At 37.9% G+C, this 14,106-nt stretch overlaps 1 protein-coding gene across 2 annotated transcripts in view; it reads right to left on the reverse strand.

Annotated features, from left to right (window-relative positions):
* cyfip2 (cytoplasmic FMR1 interacting protein 2) overlaps window positions 1-13,777 on the reverse strand; it is a 29,919-nt gene extending 16,142 nt beyond the window's left edge. The window contains exons 1-14 of one of the 2 annotated variants that reach the window (XM_066716816.1): window positions 13,492-13,777; window positions 7,309-7,457; window positions 6,860-6,949; window positions 6,178-6,255; window positions 4,830-4,931; window positions 4,215-4,396; window positions 3,765-3,861; window positions 3,480-3,608; window positions 2,657-2,761; window positions 1,767-1,858; window positions 1,286-1,403; window positions 728-847; window positions 337-462; window positions 24-190 (exon numbers count right to left, since the gene is read on the reverse strand). In XM_066716816.1, the coding sequence (XP_066572913.1) occupies window positions 24-190; window positions 337-462; window positions 728-847; window positions 1,286-1,403; window positions 1,767-1,858; window positions 2,657-2,761; window positions 3,480-3,608; window positions 3,765-3,861; window positions 4,215-4,396; window positions 4,830-4,931; window positions 6,178-6,255; window positions 6,860-6,949; window positions 7,309-7,425 (1,523 nt within the window). In that variant the 5' untranslated portion in view covers window positions 7,426-7,457; window positions 13,492-13,777. The remainder of the gene's footprint in view (window positions 1-23; window positions 191-336; window positions 463-727; window positions 848-1,285; window positions 1,404-1,766; window positions 1,859-2,656; window positions 2,762-3,479; window positions 3,609-3,764; window positions 3,862-4,214; window positions 4,397-4,829; window positions 4,932-6,177; window positions 6,256-6,859; window positions 6,950-7,308; window positions 7,458-13,491) is intronic. The other variant, XM_066716818.1, reaches the window with a different exon arrangement.
* Between the last annotated feature and the right edge of the window lie 329 nt (window positions 13,778-14,106).

Consider the following 14,106-nt stretch of genomic DNA (forward strand, 5'->3'; position numbering starts at 1 on the left):
ATATTTTTTAAATTAAGACATACCTGATCAGGACATTTTTCTTTTTTCTCACAGCTTGGCGCAAAGGCTCTCTGAGAGTCATCTGGGCAAAGTCCTGCAGGGCTGCGTAGATTGTGTTTCGAATAGCCTGATTAAAGACGCTTTCCATCCTGCCCATGAGAACTTGTAGGCCCTTGATCATAGCAATTACCTGGCATTGACAAACACAAATTATTGCCATTACCAATGTAGCCATTCATTTAGAAGATTAGTAATTCTTATAGTCCAACATATACTATAGTGTTCATTCAACATTTTGATCTTTTGCATAAAGATGACACTTCACGTGTCCCTCACCTCGACTAGAGCAAACTTCTCCTCACTGGTGTAGTTGTATCGGGTGGCTCTCTCGTACTCCTCCGCAGTGCCGGGACAGTCTTTATTGCAGAATTTGTCAGTGGGGTGCACCAGTTTCCAAGAGTACTGAAAGAGAAAGTTGACAACTATTTTTGTGTCTGGTTTAATTGTAGTAATGCTTTGCAAAACCTTAACACAATAACAATTGACTTTAAAAGATATTCTTTATGGGCTTTCATTCTAATTTCAAGTCTTTCATTTGCCTCTTATGTACTTCATTGAAATATCTTATCATTTACTTTAGTGTATACTTACTTCACCTATTCCTATATAAACACAGGATGTAAAATACCAAGATCATGTTCAGCCCATTTTAGGACCCGTTACGTACCACTTCCATGACGTGGGTGCTCCACTTGGACAGAAGCTGCAGGCCTCTAAGTGCCAGGTCAAAGAGCTCTCTGTATTCTTCGTCCGATTTCTGGCTATCCAGGCCAGACCCTGTCACCACCTGTGGGCATATTGTTTACTTGATCTAAAAGCATCTCACAAGTGTCTTGATATTTTTTAACTGGAATGATGTTTGTAACATAAGTATATGCAAAGCTGTGGAGCTGTAGTGTTTACATATTAAATATAAATTACCTTTATTGTGAATTAAATCAATATCACTACATATCAGAATGAATCATGTACTAATCCTCTAAGCTTTGAAAGACAGGATAGAAGGCCTGTTTCCTTCAGGATCTCCACGCTACTGTATTTTACCACTGTAGAAGTTTATCACACACGTGATGTAGAGCCATTGTGACCGAGAGCAGCATCATTCAATTATCTCTGCTGCCACAATGACTGTAATCACTGCACAGCATCACAGGTGACTGAGTTAATGAATAGAGCCAAGCATTTAGGAGTGCTTGCTATTTGCTGAGATTAATCTCTCACTAACCTCACTGTTGCTGTAGCGTGCCAATTCAGAGATGAAGCGGATATGATCTTCCCTTATTTGGACCATCTGCTCACAGAGGTTGTACTGAGGGCTGATGCTGCTCTGAGTGCAGGTCCATCTAGGGAAGCAAACAAGAAGAGCAGAAACCAAGTTAGCATTGCTGAAGCTATTTAAAAAGTCAGTTCACAATTCAACTGTAGCTGCAAATTGTCTCTTCTAAGTTTGCGGTATAGAATATTTAAAATTGTAACCCAAAGAGATCAAAGATTTGCTGTATCATAACGTGGTCATGCTAAACCTGTGCTGACATATAAATCAATAAGAATTGTGATAGCTGAACATTTTCCACAAGGCGTCTAATGACATTATTATATGAAGAACCTATTGTTTGGGTTGAAGACATCAGACTAATCAACATTGATTATATAGTTTCATGTCAACAGATCTAGGTACACCAATTTCTTCACATAACTTTACTTACTTGGATTTGTTCTCCTCATAATGGGCGCTAGTCTCAATGTATCGAGACAGCTCTATCTGCATGTCACCAAACAAGGGGACTACCTGTAACTGCTGAAAAGAAATACACAGTAAAAAATAAAAACTAAATTCAGCTGATTGACTTGCCAGTAACATTGTTTTATACCTTATAATGTTTTGGTACCTTAATTATAAACCTTAAGGCTGTGGTTCTTAACCAGGGGTACATGTAAAAACATATTTACTCTTCAGTCTTTACCCTTTGTATCAAAAAATATATATATATACAAAATAAAACACTGTAAAAGAATTGCACTGAATGCTTAAAAAAACAGTATAAAGGACTATATACTGAGGATTTGTATTAATATGTGTTTTCAAAATCAGAAAGCACTACTGGCAAGGAAAAAATAACAAGGTTAGTTAAACCAAAGAATTCCAGTCGTGACAGAAAATCCAAGGATGCAATTATTAGAATAATTATTTCTCAGAAGGATGCAAAGAGAATTCACCATGAGACTTCACCTAAAGGGTAATTGGCTTCCTGCAACATCTGGCTGAAATCTCTGCTTGACATGAGGTATGAGCACAGTTGCTGTGTCACACACTCTTATGACAGGAAAGGGATTAAAAAAGTTTCAATACAATTACCAGACATGAGCCACATTATATCACTACTGTACAGTACAAGTAAGGAGAACTGTGTGCTTTGATTATGTTTAGAGGGAGCGTTGTTTTCAGTGTTCTCTGTCTTATTAGGAAAACTCCAGGTTTTAAGAGTAATTGTATTAAAGATTACATCTGTTCACATAGAAAGATCACAATATAAAAACAAGACAACTAGCCCATTTCTTAAGTTTCAGTAATTAAAAACAAAAAATTAACTCTCACCTTGAAAAACTTGTCAATTTTCCCAAGATTTATCCTCTTTTTTGCGTCCAGTTTATAAATATTACTGACATTGCCATCCATCAAGTACAGACCAAAGCCCATCACCTAAATGAGAAATATCCTTGTTATTGTATAACAGTTCACCAGAACAAAGATCATAGTTATACTGTAATATATACTGAACACAAATATAAATGCAACGATTTCAATTTCAGTTTTGGATGTACTGCCAAATTCTCTAAAACGACGTTGGAGGCGGCTTATAGGAGAGAAATGAACATTCAATTCTCTGGCAACAGCGCTGGTGGACTCCCTCAAAACCTGACATCTGTGTGTGACAAAACTGTACATTTTAGAGCAGCCGTTTATTGTCCCCAGCACAAGGTGCACCTGTGTAATGATCATACTGTTTAATCAGCTTCTTGATATGCCTCGCCTGTTGGGTGGATGGATTATCTTGGCAAAGGAGAAATGCTCACTAACAAATCTGTGCACAAAATGTTAGAGGAATAAGCTTTTTGCACATATGGAAAATTTCTGGGATCTTTCATTTCAGCTCATGAAAAATGGGACCAACACTCTACATGAAGCATTTATATTTATGTTCAGTATATAATCAATATCCCCGTACCTAAACACATTCAAAAAAATATATTAGCTAAGAACAACCAGTCCCTATTTTTAGATGATTCCGGGCTAACATTATAATGGGTAATAAGTGCCAAAATTAAGACGCATTTTTCTATATGCATGTTATTCTAAATGCTGAACACTTTTTTCCAAGTAGAATGTACACTTCTTCGTTATTTCATGTATGTCTTACCTTCAAAAGCATGTGTTTTTCACTGGGTGTCAAATACATCTTGTTTTCATAGTAGTCCACGCAGATATTGACAATATCCGCCAGAAGTTCCTCATAACCATTAATGACTTCAAGCTGCTGGTGAAGACACTGCAAAGCAAACACACTGCATTCAGATAACTGGCTGGATTTCAAATTAACATCTTCAAAGCCTAAAACATATTCATACTTATCTCAGAGGTTACAGAGGTGACAAAGTTGCAGCCAAGTAACAGCAGCAAAAGTGGGTCAGATGAGAAAGCATACCTGTGTTATTCTATTATGGTTGGCAAGAAACATGGAGAGATTTTGGGACTCCTGAATAGATTGAGGGTCAGCCATCTTTCTCAGGAACTGTGCAGCTCTGCAAATACCAAGATAAAAAAAACAATTAATCAATATATTGTGGAACATATTACATAAACTGAAGTCAGAGGTGGAAAATATCACAAATCAAACAGTCATGTGCATGTGCCAGTCAGTCTCAGAATTTGTGTTCTGTTCCTACTCTTGTTTACTTATCACTAAGATGAATGACCCCTAAAATGTTTCTAATTTTAACAGCAGCAATGCATCCCATAGAAAACATTGTTAAATTGACGAAGAACATGGCCTTGTGGGTAAATTGCCAAGTTTCAGATCTGAGCCATAAAAAAACGGCCAGGGGTGGAAGAAGTGACAAGCCAGGGCCTTGCAGATACACACTAAAGTATTTACCTCTTATAAGCAGAGTGGTCATTTTTCACACTGCACTTCATGTTCTTCAGTTCATCGAGAACAGCAAACATGTTAATGAACTTTCCCAGGGTCAGGAGATAAGCCTCAGACACAAAGTCCTTCCTCCTCTCTGCGTGACACAGACGCTTCACCTCGCTGCAGAACCGCTCGATCGCTTTGCGCTGACAAGACGGAACGACAAGAAAGAAAATACACTTACTAAATTCTCTCAGGCTGTTTTTGTTAAGCACCGCCAAACAATACGTTAAGTTTCCCCAAGGTACTGCGATTGTGAAGCAACAGAAACTACATTTAGTTTTGCGATCGAAAAACAGCTGAAGGTAGTATGTTTTGTCTTCATTGTACCCTGCCATGAGGTACCACCACCTTGAGGGATAACAGAGAAAGTCAGCCACAGCCATATCTGCTGGGTCTCTTGTTTTAAGACTAGTGCCAGACATGCATAGATTTTAAAAATTATACTGTCAGTTTGTGGTAGAGTTAGAAGGCAAGTGCCACAAACAATAGCAAAATATTTACTGAAGGATGTTCTTGTCAATTATCCAAAGGCTATTAAAAATACTATCCGGAAATGTGGAATAACTTATGCCTTACTTGAAAGTACATGAACTTCATGAGTTTAGTGACTTCCGGCTCAAGCACCTCCACGGTCTTCTCATAGATCTCCACCCGATTTGGCTGTTCATTGCACTTGACCTGAGCAATACAAGGGATACAGATTAACTCTTTAAATTTCCTTTGATCACCACAAGGGGGCAAGATATTGTGTGTTTGCGTGAAATCTTTCAAGGAAGGATTTTAATTTATTATTTAAAACAGCATTAGTTATTCATCATGCAAAATCTTTTGTTTTTCTATAGAAATATATTAATCATTAAATTGGTGCTGTTACATTTGAAAATCGGGTAAAAAGCATACATTCACATTTTTACTTCACATTTGTGAAGAAAGAAAAGTGAATGATGGACATTGATGATGTCACAACAATAAAGCTGGAAGGGAAAGGAAAGAAACTCCTGGCTAATATACATTGATATAATTTTGGTAACATGGATTTACATTGCAATATGAAGCTTGAATATACCAGATGAGATGTTAAAGAATCCTAACAGACCAAGGATAAATCGTGGTGTTAAATGAAACATAAAAGTACAGTTTTGGAAAAGTTCTGGGGGATAAAGTCTATTACATAAATGCTGCTGCCGTTTGATATCTGTACATCTCTGAAATTTATTCCTTGGTGTGTTTGACACAAAGTAATTAGACCCCCAGAGAAAGTTTCTAGTCCACAATCATTCCTCATGGGGTGTGAATAACCAATGATATCCAAACATGTTGTTTTGCCTTGAAGCACTATAAGTAGATATTATAAATAGATAAAATCCAACCGATATGTATTACCAAGTGATTGTTCCCATTGTATATTGCATGTAAAGCTCAAGATGTTACAGCTTCTGCTTTTCTTTCCAATTCAAAATTTTATGTAACACAAAAGAGTTTCTCCTTTCTTGGAATCCATTGTTCCAGTGTTCAATTGTCTGTTTAAATCAGGTGACCAGGTGCATTGAATTTGACGGGAAGAAAACAAGGGCACAGAGAAGAAGAGGAAAATGAAGGCATGACTGATGCAGCAAAATAACATAAATGGATTAGTACTATACAGACAGATTACCAAAATACAAGTCCTGATGTGGTTTTGGTTTTCGGAGCCAGTATCAAATTTAAATACTCTAAATGGAAACACAGCAGGCTTTTCAATACAATGCTGCATTAGTGTTTGCCAGCTGGTTAGGAACACAGGGCAGCCCACCTCTGTAAAGTGATATCCAGAAAAATGAATGCCTGACACAAGGCTGTATGTTTGTCTTCATTAAAGTAGCCATGAGGAAATGTTTTGAGTGCCACTGGGCAGGCAGTTAGCTCTCAGGTGTCCAGTCAGTACCTGAGGTATAGCTCTGGAGCAGCTTCTCCATGTGTACAGCATCACAGCATACTCGTGCCCCTCCTCCAGCATCTCGTTCTGGGAGAAGAGACAAGAGTGCAGTGAGAAGATCAATGTTGTGTTGAAATGTACCAAAAGAGTCCTCACTACTAAATGAACGAGAAACAAGTTCCAGTTAGATCTCACTATTACAAAAAAATAACTAATACATATTTTCTATACTCTGGAGACTGCCTTGCATTGTGAAACCTGCATTGGGCATTACTGTAATAAAAATATAAACTATTTTTAAGTAGATCATTATGCAAATCATAGGGAATTAACCAAAGAGTGTAGATATAAAAATACATAACAAAGACGTCTTTGTTCAAAGGTGATCCCACAGTCCTGTCTGGCTGCTGAGCTGCTATTTAGCTGGATTAACCACACTGTTAAGAAGTGATAGGATTCAGTGAAACCCAGAGAAAAGCAGAGCTGAATATCTGGAAACTGTCCAGTATCAAAGCTTAAAGGAACATTCAGCTAAAAGAATAAATCTGTTATCAGACATTGGCTCTTAATGACTTAAAATGTGTGGCACGTCTTTTTCACAGTATTGTGCCTAATGGGGAGTTTTTGAGCCTGGTCAATACTTCGACATTCTCTCTTTCTCAGGCAGCTTCTTTCATTATAAGATACTCACCATGCTTGAGTGGACTGTAGCCTGTTCAATGTATCTGGCAATCCCAGTAACAAATGCATTTCTGTCTTCAAAATTAGTATCAAAATTTGCCTACAGAGACAAGTATAGACATAAAATAAATGGGAAAGTTTGGCAATGTAAAAAAGACATTAGATTGATACACTCAAAATGGCAACCAACAACTGCACACATCTGGATCCAAGTTTACGTAATTTTAACTGTATTGTTGAAAATAATTAAATGTTATTTGAGGTAGCAGTAGACTACCCCATCAAACCCCGTATGTAATCATATAATTGTTTTCTATTACACAGCTTTTTTACCCACAGTAAAGTGATGGGATTAATCATGTAATATTAGGGTATATTAAGTAACATATCCAATAAATAATAAACCATGCTCTGTCTACTGTAGCCAGACTTCAGTGTCCTATTACATTACATCCTTACCTGATACATGATAGAGGAAGGTGGAGGCTCAATGCATGGCTGCTGGTCAGGGAGAGGGAGCTCCTCCAGGAGGTCCACATTGGACAGAGCATCTTCTAGTGTAACGTGGGTTGTCATAGTTGCAGGTTTTGAAGACACCAATGCTTATTCTGAAGAGCGACAGAAGTCAAAACCAAGAGATTTAAAGGATATTGTTCATGGACAAAGGTTTCACTTGCCCCAGAAAATATTTAGCACCCTGCTTCAATTCTGTGGTTGAAATGAAAAAAATCATAATTGATACCCAACATCCTGAACTCCGAATGAGAAGCTGCAACTACTACTCTACAAAACATCTCCTTTCAAACTACACGCATACATTTTGAAATATGAAATACTGCTAATACTCTTGGGTTTATTGGGTTTGTGTCCTTAAGATGAACTCTGTGACTCTCAATTCAGCCTCACAAACAGCCTCCTTCATAGAGAGGCCACCACCATCCCTGGAGACTTCAAGACAGAACAGGGTTTTACAATTACCACTAAACTGAAAACAATTCTGTGTAAATCAACTAGAACCTTTCCTAAAATTATTATTGCTCCTTAATTACCTACAAACAGCAAATTATTGTATGATTATAATACTATTGATGAAGAAAATGCTTAAGTATGTATTTTTACTTTCAACTATCTATTTAAAATGTCTTGATGTCTCATTGTGAAGTCATGATTTATTTTCTGCTAATTAGACAAAACCATGACATGCAATTTCTCCCCCCAATCAAATCTTTTGCACTGTTCAGCGGTTTATCAGGTGTTGCACAGCTGATCAGTAATTACTTCTTAATTGAGTATGGAAATTGAATAACATGATTAGACTTAGCAAAGGTGATCTACATGTTAATTTCTTTCAGTTTAAGGACACTTTTAAAATCTGCTGCTGCCTCAAAGTGTCTGGTGATCATAGGTGACAATTCTTTTAATCCGGAAATAGAAAACATTGTGCATTGCATTCAATAAAAGGCCATGTGCAGACCGAACATGATGAACTGCACAGAGAATTAAAGTGGCAGAGGGCTGTCAATTGTCAGTGTGCAAAATGTCAGGTTCATGCAACTCTTTTCATATTTCCCCTTTGACTCCATGTTCTTGTGCTTGTTTTGTTTCTGTGTGAATGCAGCCTCATTTGACTATTTCATTCTGTTTTTAGACATACACTTCCTATGCAGGCACATCTCAAAAAAACTCCCCTGTGTTAATGTCTCCTATTTTTGTAAATGTGTTTAAACTTTATTGTCAGACTTTTCTAAAGTCACTCAAAATTCAGTGTTTTTATTCATGTTTGGTATAGTTAAAAAATATATTAAAAAACTTAAACTTCATAGTATTTTAAGAGACATTCAAAACTATGCCAATGATTATTCAATGCTATTATTTAAGATTAATTAAACTTAATAAATAAAAAAGCTATGCTCCTCCTGTGACCAAAACAGAAATGAAACACACCATGTGGGAAAATATCAGATCAGAGAATAATGAAAAGAAGAACTACATAACCAAATAGAAATACAATATGTAAACAAAAACAAACAGTTCACTTCCTATTAACTAGGGAGACTATACATTCATTGCATCCATTTTGTTTTGAGCAACTTTTCTGATAAATTTGCCAACCTGCTCCATCTGCACTAAACTGAGTCTCATCTCCAAATAAAGATGTTTAATTGAGTGAAGGCCTCAAGCGGATATGGCTGTAAGCTGCTTAAATTAACCAGTTTAGGGCAGATTGAGGCTGGGCCTATTTGTTATTATACCTATCAAGGCCTTTGGTGTCTTTAGTGTCCTTTTTATTAAGTGGCAATGTGATCATGATGCTCTGTAAAAGTACAGCTGTATTGTAGAACGTAGGAAAATGAAAAACAGTTTTGTTTTTTGAAAACTGACAGAAACATTGAAGCTTAAGATAGCCAGCAAATTGCAAAATGATTCTATAAGCAATAATGAAAAGCTTAATTTAACGTTAATTAATTGCAGTTTAACTAACAATCCACTTATTGACTTTATTTATCCTGGGCAGAAGTTAAAATTGTACTCACCATAGCTGCAATACAGTGCAAGTTTTATAACCTGTTTAATATTGCTGGTCAGAAACTGAGAATGTTGAGCAGGAGTAGTAAAAATAGAAAGATGTTACCTATCCCCCTGCTATTTAAAGGGGGTGTCAAATGGGGATAAGTTACAGTACCCATAACTATAACCAAGATGTACACTACAGAATATGTGAACTTTCAAATGTGAACGCGTATAGCCTTTACTTAATTAGACACAGGGTTTCAAAAATATCCCTCCCATTTAAGAAAAAGGATCTATGATAGCTCAGGCTGTGGTGAAACGTTGCATGGCACTATTTTGAAACATGTAAATGATCCTAGACTGACAGATACGGAATCAGTAGAGAAACTGCTCTGGACTTCGCTTAATCTCTACGGTTCATATTGTCTTATGTAACATGTAGGTCTAACAGGTCTCTTCGCTGTAAGCATCACTCAAAAACTATAGCAAAACAAAAGGCACAGTTTGCACAGCACATTAATTGGTTTTGCTCACACGAGTGAAACTTCCTGTTAACTAACCACACCCGCTGTTCACAGCACATTTCTCTAACTGCCATAGTTTGAACTCCAGAACACTGCGCTTCCTCTTAATTCAGTAGAAGTTAAGGTTAATATCTCCACTGTATAAAGCACTGACATGCAATGACACCAACATTTCTCAAGTAATTTCTGATGATGTCATGAGAAACAATTAGCAAATTAAAGATCATACCATCTGAACAAAATGGAACCCATCTTACATTGTCAGATCTGGTCAATGAAACGTCCAACAAAGCCAGAAGAGTGTAGTAACTTCCAGGAACTATATTAGTGTTCAGCACCATGGATAATGTCATGCTCTTTGAAGTTTCCAAGAAATGTCAAACCAGTTCTGCTTGCTACAGCACGCTGCCCCTCCAATGTGGACAAAACAAAAAGTCAAACAAAAGGCGTGGAGAACATATTTTTAAAAACTCTCATAATACAAATCCACAGCTATTCAAAAATGTGGGCCCATTTGAATTCTGTTTTGTCTATAGAGACTATGGAAGTTCTCAGAAAGACACTCTAGCCTAATGTTTATCTCTCCATTTGTAGACTAGATGGGGCCTATGTCAACTTTCCCACACTGCCACACAAAAAAACGAGAATCGGGAACCTCGTTCTTCCTGCATTCCAGTACATTGTTCGTGCCTGGTAGATCTGAATGTCATGAAAGAACAAATTCAACATAATGAAAGCCTACCCACACTGGATGATGTTAGTGGGTTTTTTCTCTTTAAATTCCATCATGTTACTAGAAACTGGCTCACTGTTAAAAACATCTAGGCCTATGCAAATAAACTTCCTTTTTGAACATATGATCATATCTTTAAAAAGCAAAACGCCACACTGGAAAGGTTCTGCAGGAAGTTGTTTTATCTGCAAATGAAAGTTTCCTGAAGCTTTGTGCAGCCTGTGCACATGTGAAAATGAAGAAATTTAACAGATGTTGTTGAAAGCATTCATGTCCCTTAGCTGAGACTTTGTTATCTGGTGATTCATTTAAAAACATATTGTTCTGGAAACTATTGCCTATTTATTCATTAGGTATATATTTTCAGAGTTTCTCGAACACTGATTCAGTCTTGGAAAACCGTAATGATTCCAGTCAATCGGGGTACAAATTTGGGAAGGCTAATCTTAGACAGCCTACATATCCTTCACATTTGTGTCTCTACTAAAAACATGCCAAAATATATTTCCTTCCTTGAAACTTAAACTATTGCCCAAAAAATATCGTACACACATCAAAGGGACACTAAAGGTGAAAACTGTACTAATCTGCACAAGTCAACAGGATATTTGTGGCAAACACCTAAATACAGTTCACATGGTCCCAATGATTCCCTATAGTTTCTAGTAAATGCTGCACTTTGTAAAGCATTTGTTGCAAAGGCGCTTTCTACTGTCTATCTCTGTGTGGCTGAATATGAGCTTAACCCCACAGCAGCATCCTTGGTGACATGCCTTATAAGTTGGTCAGTGACCCTTTACAGCAGGGAAAGTCCAGGAGCCAACAAGCCAATGGTAATCTTTCCTCATGATAATTTCTATAGACCGTTTGGGCAGCTTAGACATGGAGTTATGTCTATCTTCAGTGCCAAGGCTTGTGCTGGGCAAAGGGTGTGAAGACTCCTGTGCTATCCCAAGAGAAGTGCTGAGGAAAAGCACTCCTCCAGCAGGGCTGACTAATTTGGGCAGGGCATTCTGTTTAGAAAGGCCTGCAACACATACCAGGGAGACTTCTGACCTTGCCTCCCTCAAAACAAGCGGCCGTTGTGCACGTGGAGAGCCAGTAGCTCAATAATCCATCTGTGTGACGCAATTGCCAGAAAAATGTCTTCAGTACTGAGTGTATCATGTCTGTCCACTCCAAATAAAGGGGGGCCTTGGAAACTTATCAAGAACTGTTGAGTTTCTATTTGGAAAAGGGGTCTTTCACTCGGGCTGATTCTCCAAACCTAAGTGAAACAGCATGAAAACAGAGGGCTGAGTGTTCCAGGCGAAAACCCCAAAATTCTGGAATGTGTGCAATCTTTGGCAGACTGGGGCGGATGAAATATTGTCCCTGTCTAATATTTTGTATCTTGGAAAAGGGTTTTTCTTGTTTGTTTATTGAACACAGAGAAAATAACACTCCCAACTGAGGGTATAAAGAGATTGATATGCATCATGAACAGTTTGAGTTAAGAGTTAATGAATGTTGGTTGTACGGCCCAATATGATTTACGAGGAGAATAGTAATCACTGATCATTTTGCATGGAACAAGCAACACAGAGAGAATGTATCACTTAATGGCTGAAATAAAGCTCTTTTATATGCAATAACGTGTATGCAATGAGAATGTATACAGCACTGTTACTCCATTCATTACATGATCATTTCCATAGTAATATTAACTGAATATAATCTGCAGTCCTGATTCTCTATAGACAGACACTTTGATTGCTCTATGACTAAAATGAAGCTAGTATGCAGTATTGAACGAATATTGCCCCTTTTTTTAGAATACATCTGGTTTGAATTAAACATTTAAATGACCAAATAACTACAGCTGTATCACTATTATCCACCATAGCATACATAATGCAGCCAGTTTAACTGATTTATACATGCCTGTTATGTATAAAAAACGTTTTAAACGCCGATCAGGTGTTCAGATCCCAGGTTGCAACAGACCTGAAGTGAAGAAGTCTGCAGGTTGCAAATCTGTCACATTAATGCTACTGAACTAAGGAACTAGGCAGACATCACGATAGGGTTGTTAAAAAGGCAATGACGAGAGAGCAGACCACAAAAGCCAGTGACACATCAGTATGTGCTCCAGTGTTCACACAGTGGGACAGTCTGTATCATTAGGCCTATTCAGTAGCATGCATACAGAGACGCAAATCGCAGCCTGGGAGTATTCAGGTGGATTTAAAGGGACATGCTCTGAAAGCGCACTTATAACAAACCGCTTTATCTCATTTCCAGTTAAAATAAAATCATGATCGGCCAACACTGACATTAAAAACTGCACACACACACATTCATTTCAAATAAGTTGTCAAATGGATCCCGTTGGCTATATTCTGGGTTGGCTATTTCCAGTCATTCAACCAGGCTTTGGAAAACATGGGAATTTATTTAATGGGGGGGAAATATATATACATATTGTATCAATGATGCATGAATAAACGCATAGATTGATCATGAAATAAATAAAGGACAGAGATCACACAGCACATTCAAAACCACAAGTCACCCCACCCAATTAAAAATTGTCGGGAGCTGCCGGCTAGACAAGCGCATCCTGCTCGATGACAGAAATTGACTCGATTAACTGAAAACACCCCTCAAAAGCTCGTCTTATTATATTACAATGCTTTTAATCTGCCACCACAATATCTAATCCTACATTGATCCCATTTCCCCATCCTTCAAAGGAGTACAAGTGATGGTACAGCAAGATGCAAATGTAATGCATCCAATGGCAGGTCTGTTAACCATCATGACCATCCCTCTCCCTGCGTTTAACCCGTATGGATGCTAAAATAAGAATAATACGAATATAATACAACGTACCTGATGCTTGCATGTCCGTTTTGGGTGCCACTGACGGAGAGGGTCGCATTTACACTTGAAAACGATGCTCTCCGAGGGATGCTCCTGTCTACCACAACGCCTGTCCGCTAATCTCCGAAACACAAAGAGCAGAAAATGGCTGCAAGTGCATTTCCTTAAAGCGACACAGCAGCGTCGCTCGACGAGGCGTTACTACAGCCACTGCATCCCGGCATGTGCGCCTCTAACCGACTTATTTCATCTGATTTGGTGATTTCAGTCCGGCTGGATGCTCCTCTCTTACCTCGCCGACAATGTGAGCTGACAGGTTCATTTGCGCACTGCTGTGTGTTGCTTAAATCATGTTATATGAATCCACAATACACTGCTGTTTTGGCCAAGCATTTTCACTTGCCCTAGATTGTTGGATGCATGAGAGAAATGTGTGTATTTTAAGACATGTGAACGACAAAATAGGTTAGTTGGTTAACAGTGCCGTGGAAATAACGGGAAGATATGTGACAGGTTATATACATATGTGTGTGTGTGTGTGTGTGTGTGATATATTAATGGACAGAATACTTCATTATAATAGCCTCGATTTCAATGTCTTTTTCCATTTTTGGGCGTGTTGTC

Source organism: Amia ocellicauda, chromosome 11 (genome assembly GCF_036373705.1).
Source record: "Amia ocellicauda isolate fAmiCal2 chromosome 11, fAmiCal2.hap1, whole genome shotgun sequence".
NCBI classification, from domain to species: Eukaryota; Metazoa; Chordata; class Actinopteri; order Amiiformes; family Amiidae; genus Amia; species Amia ocellicauda.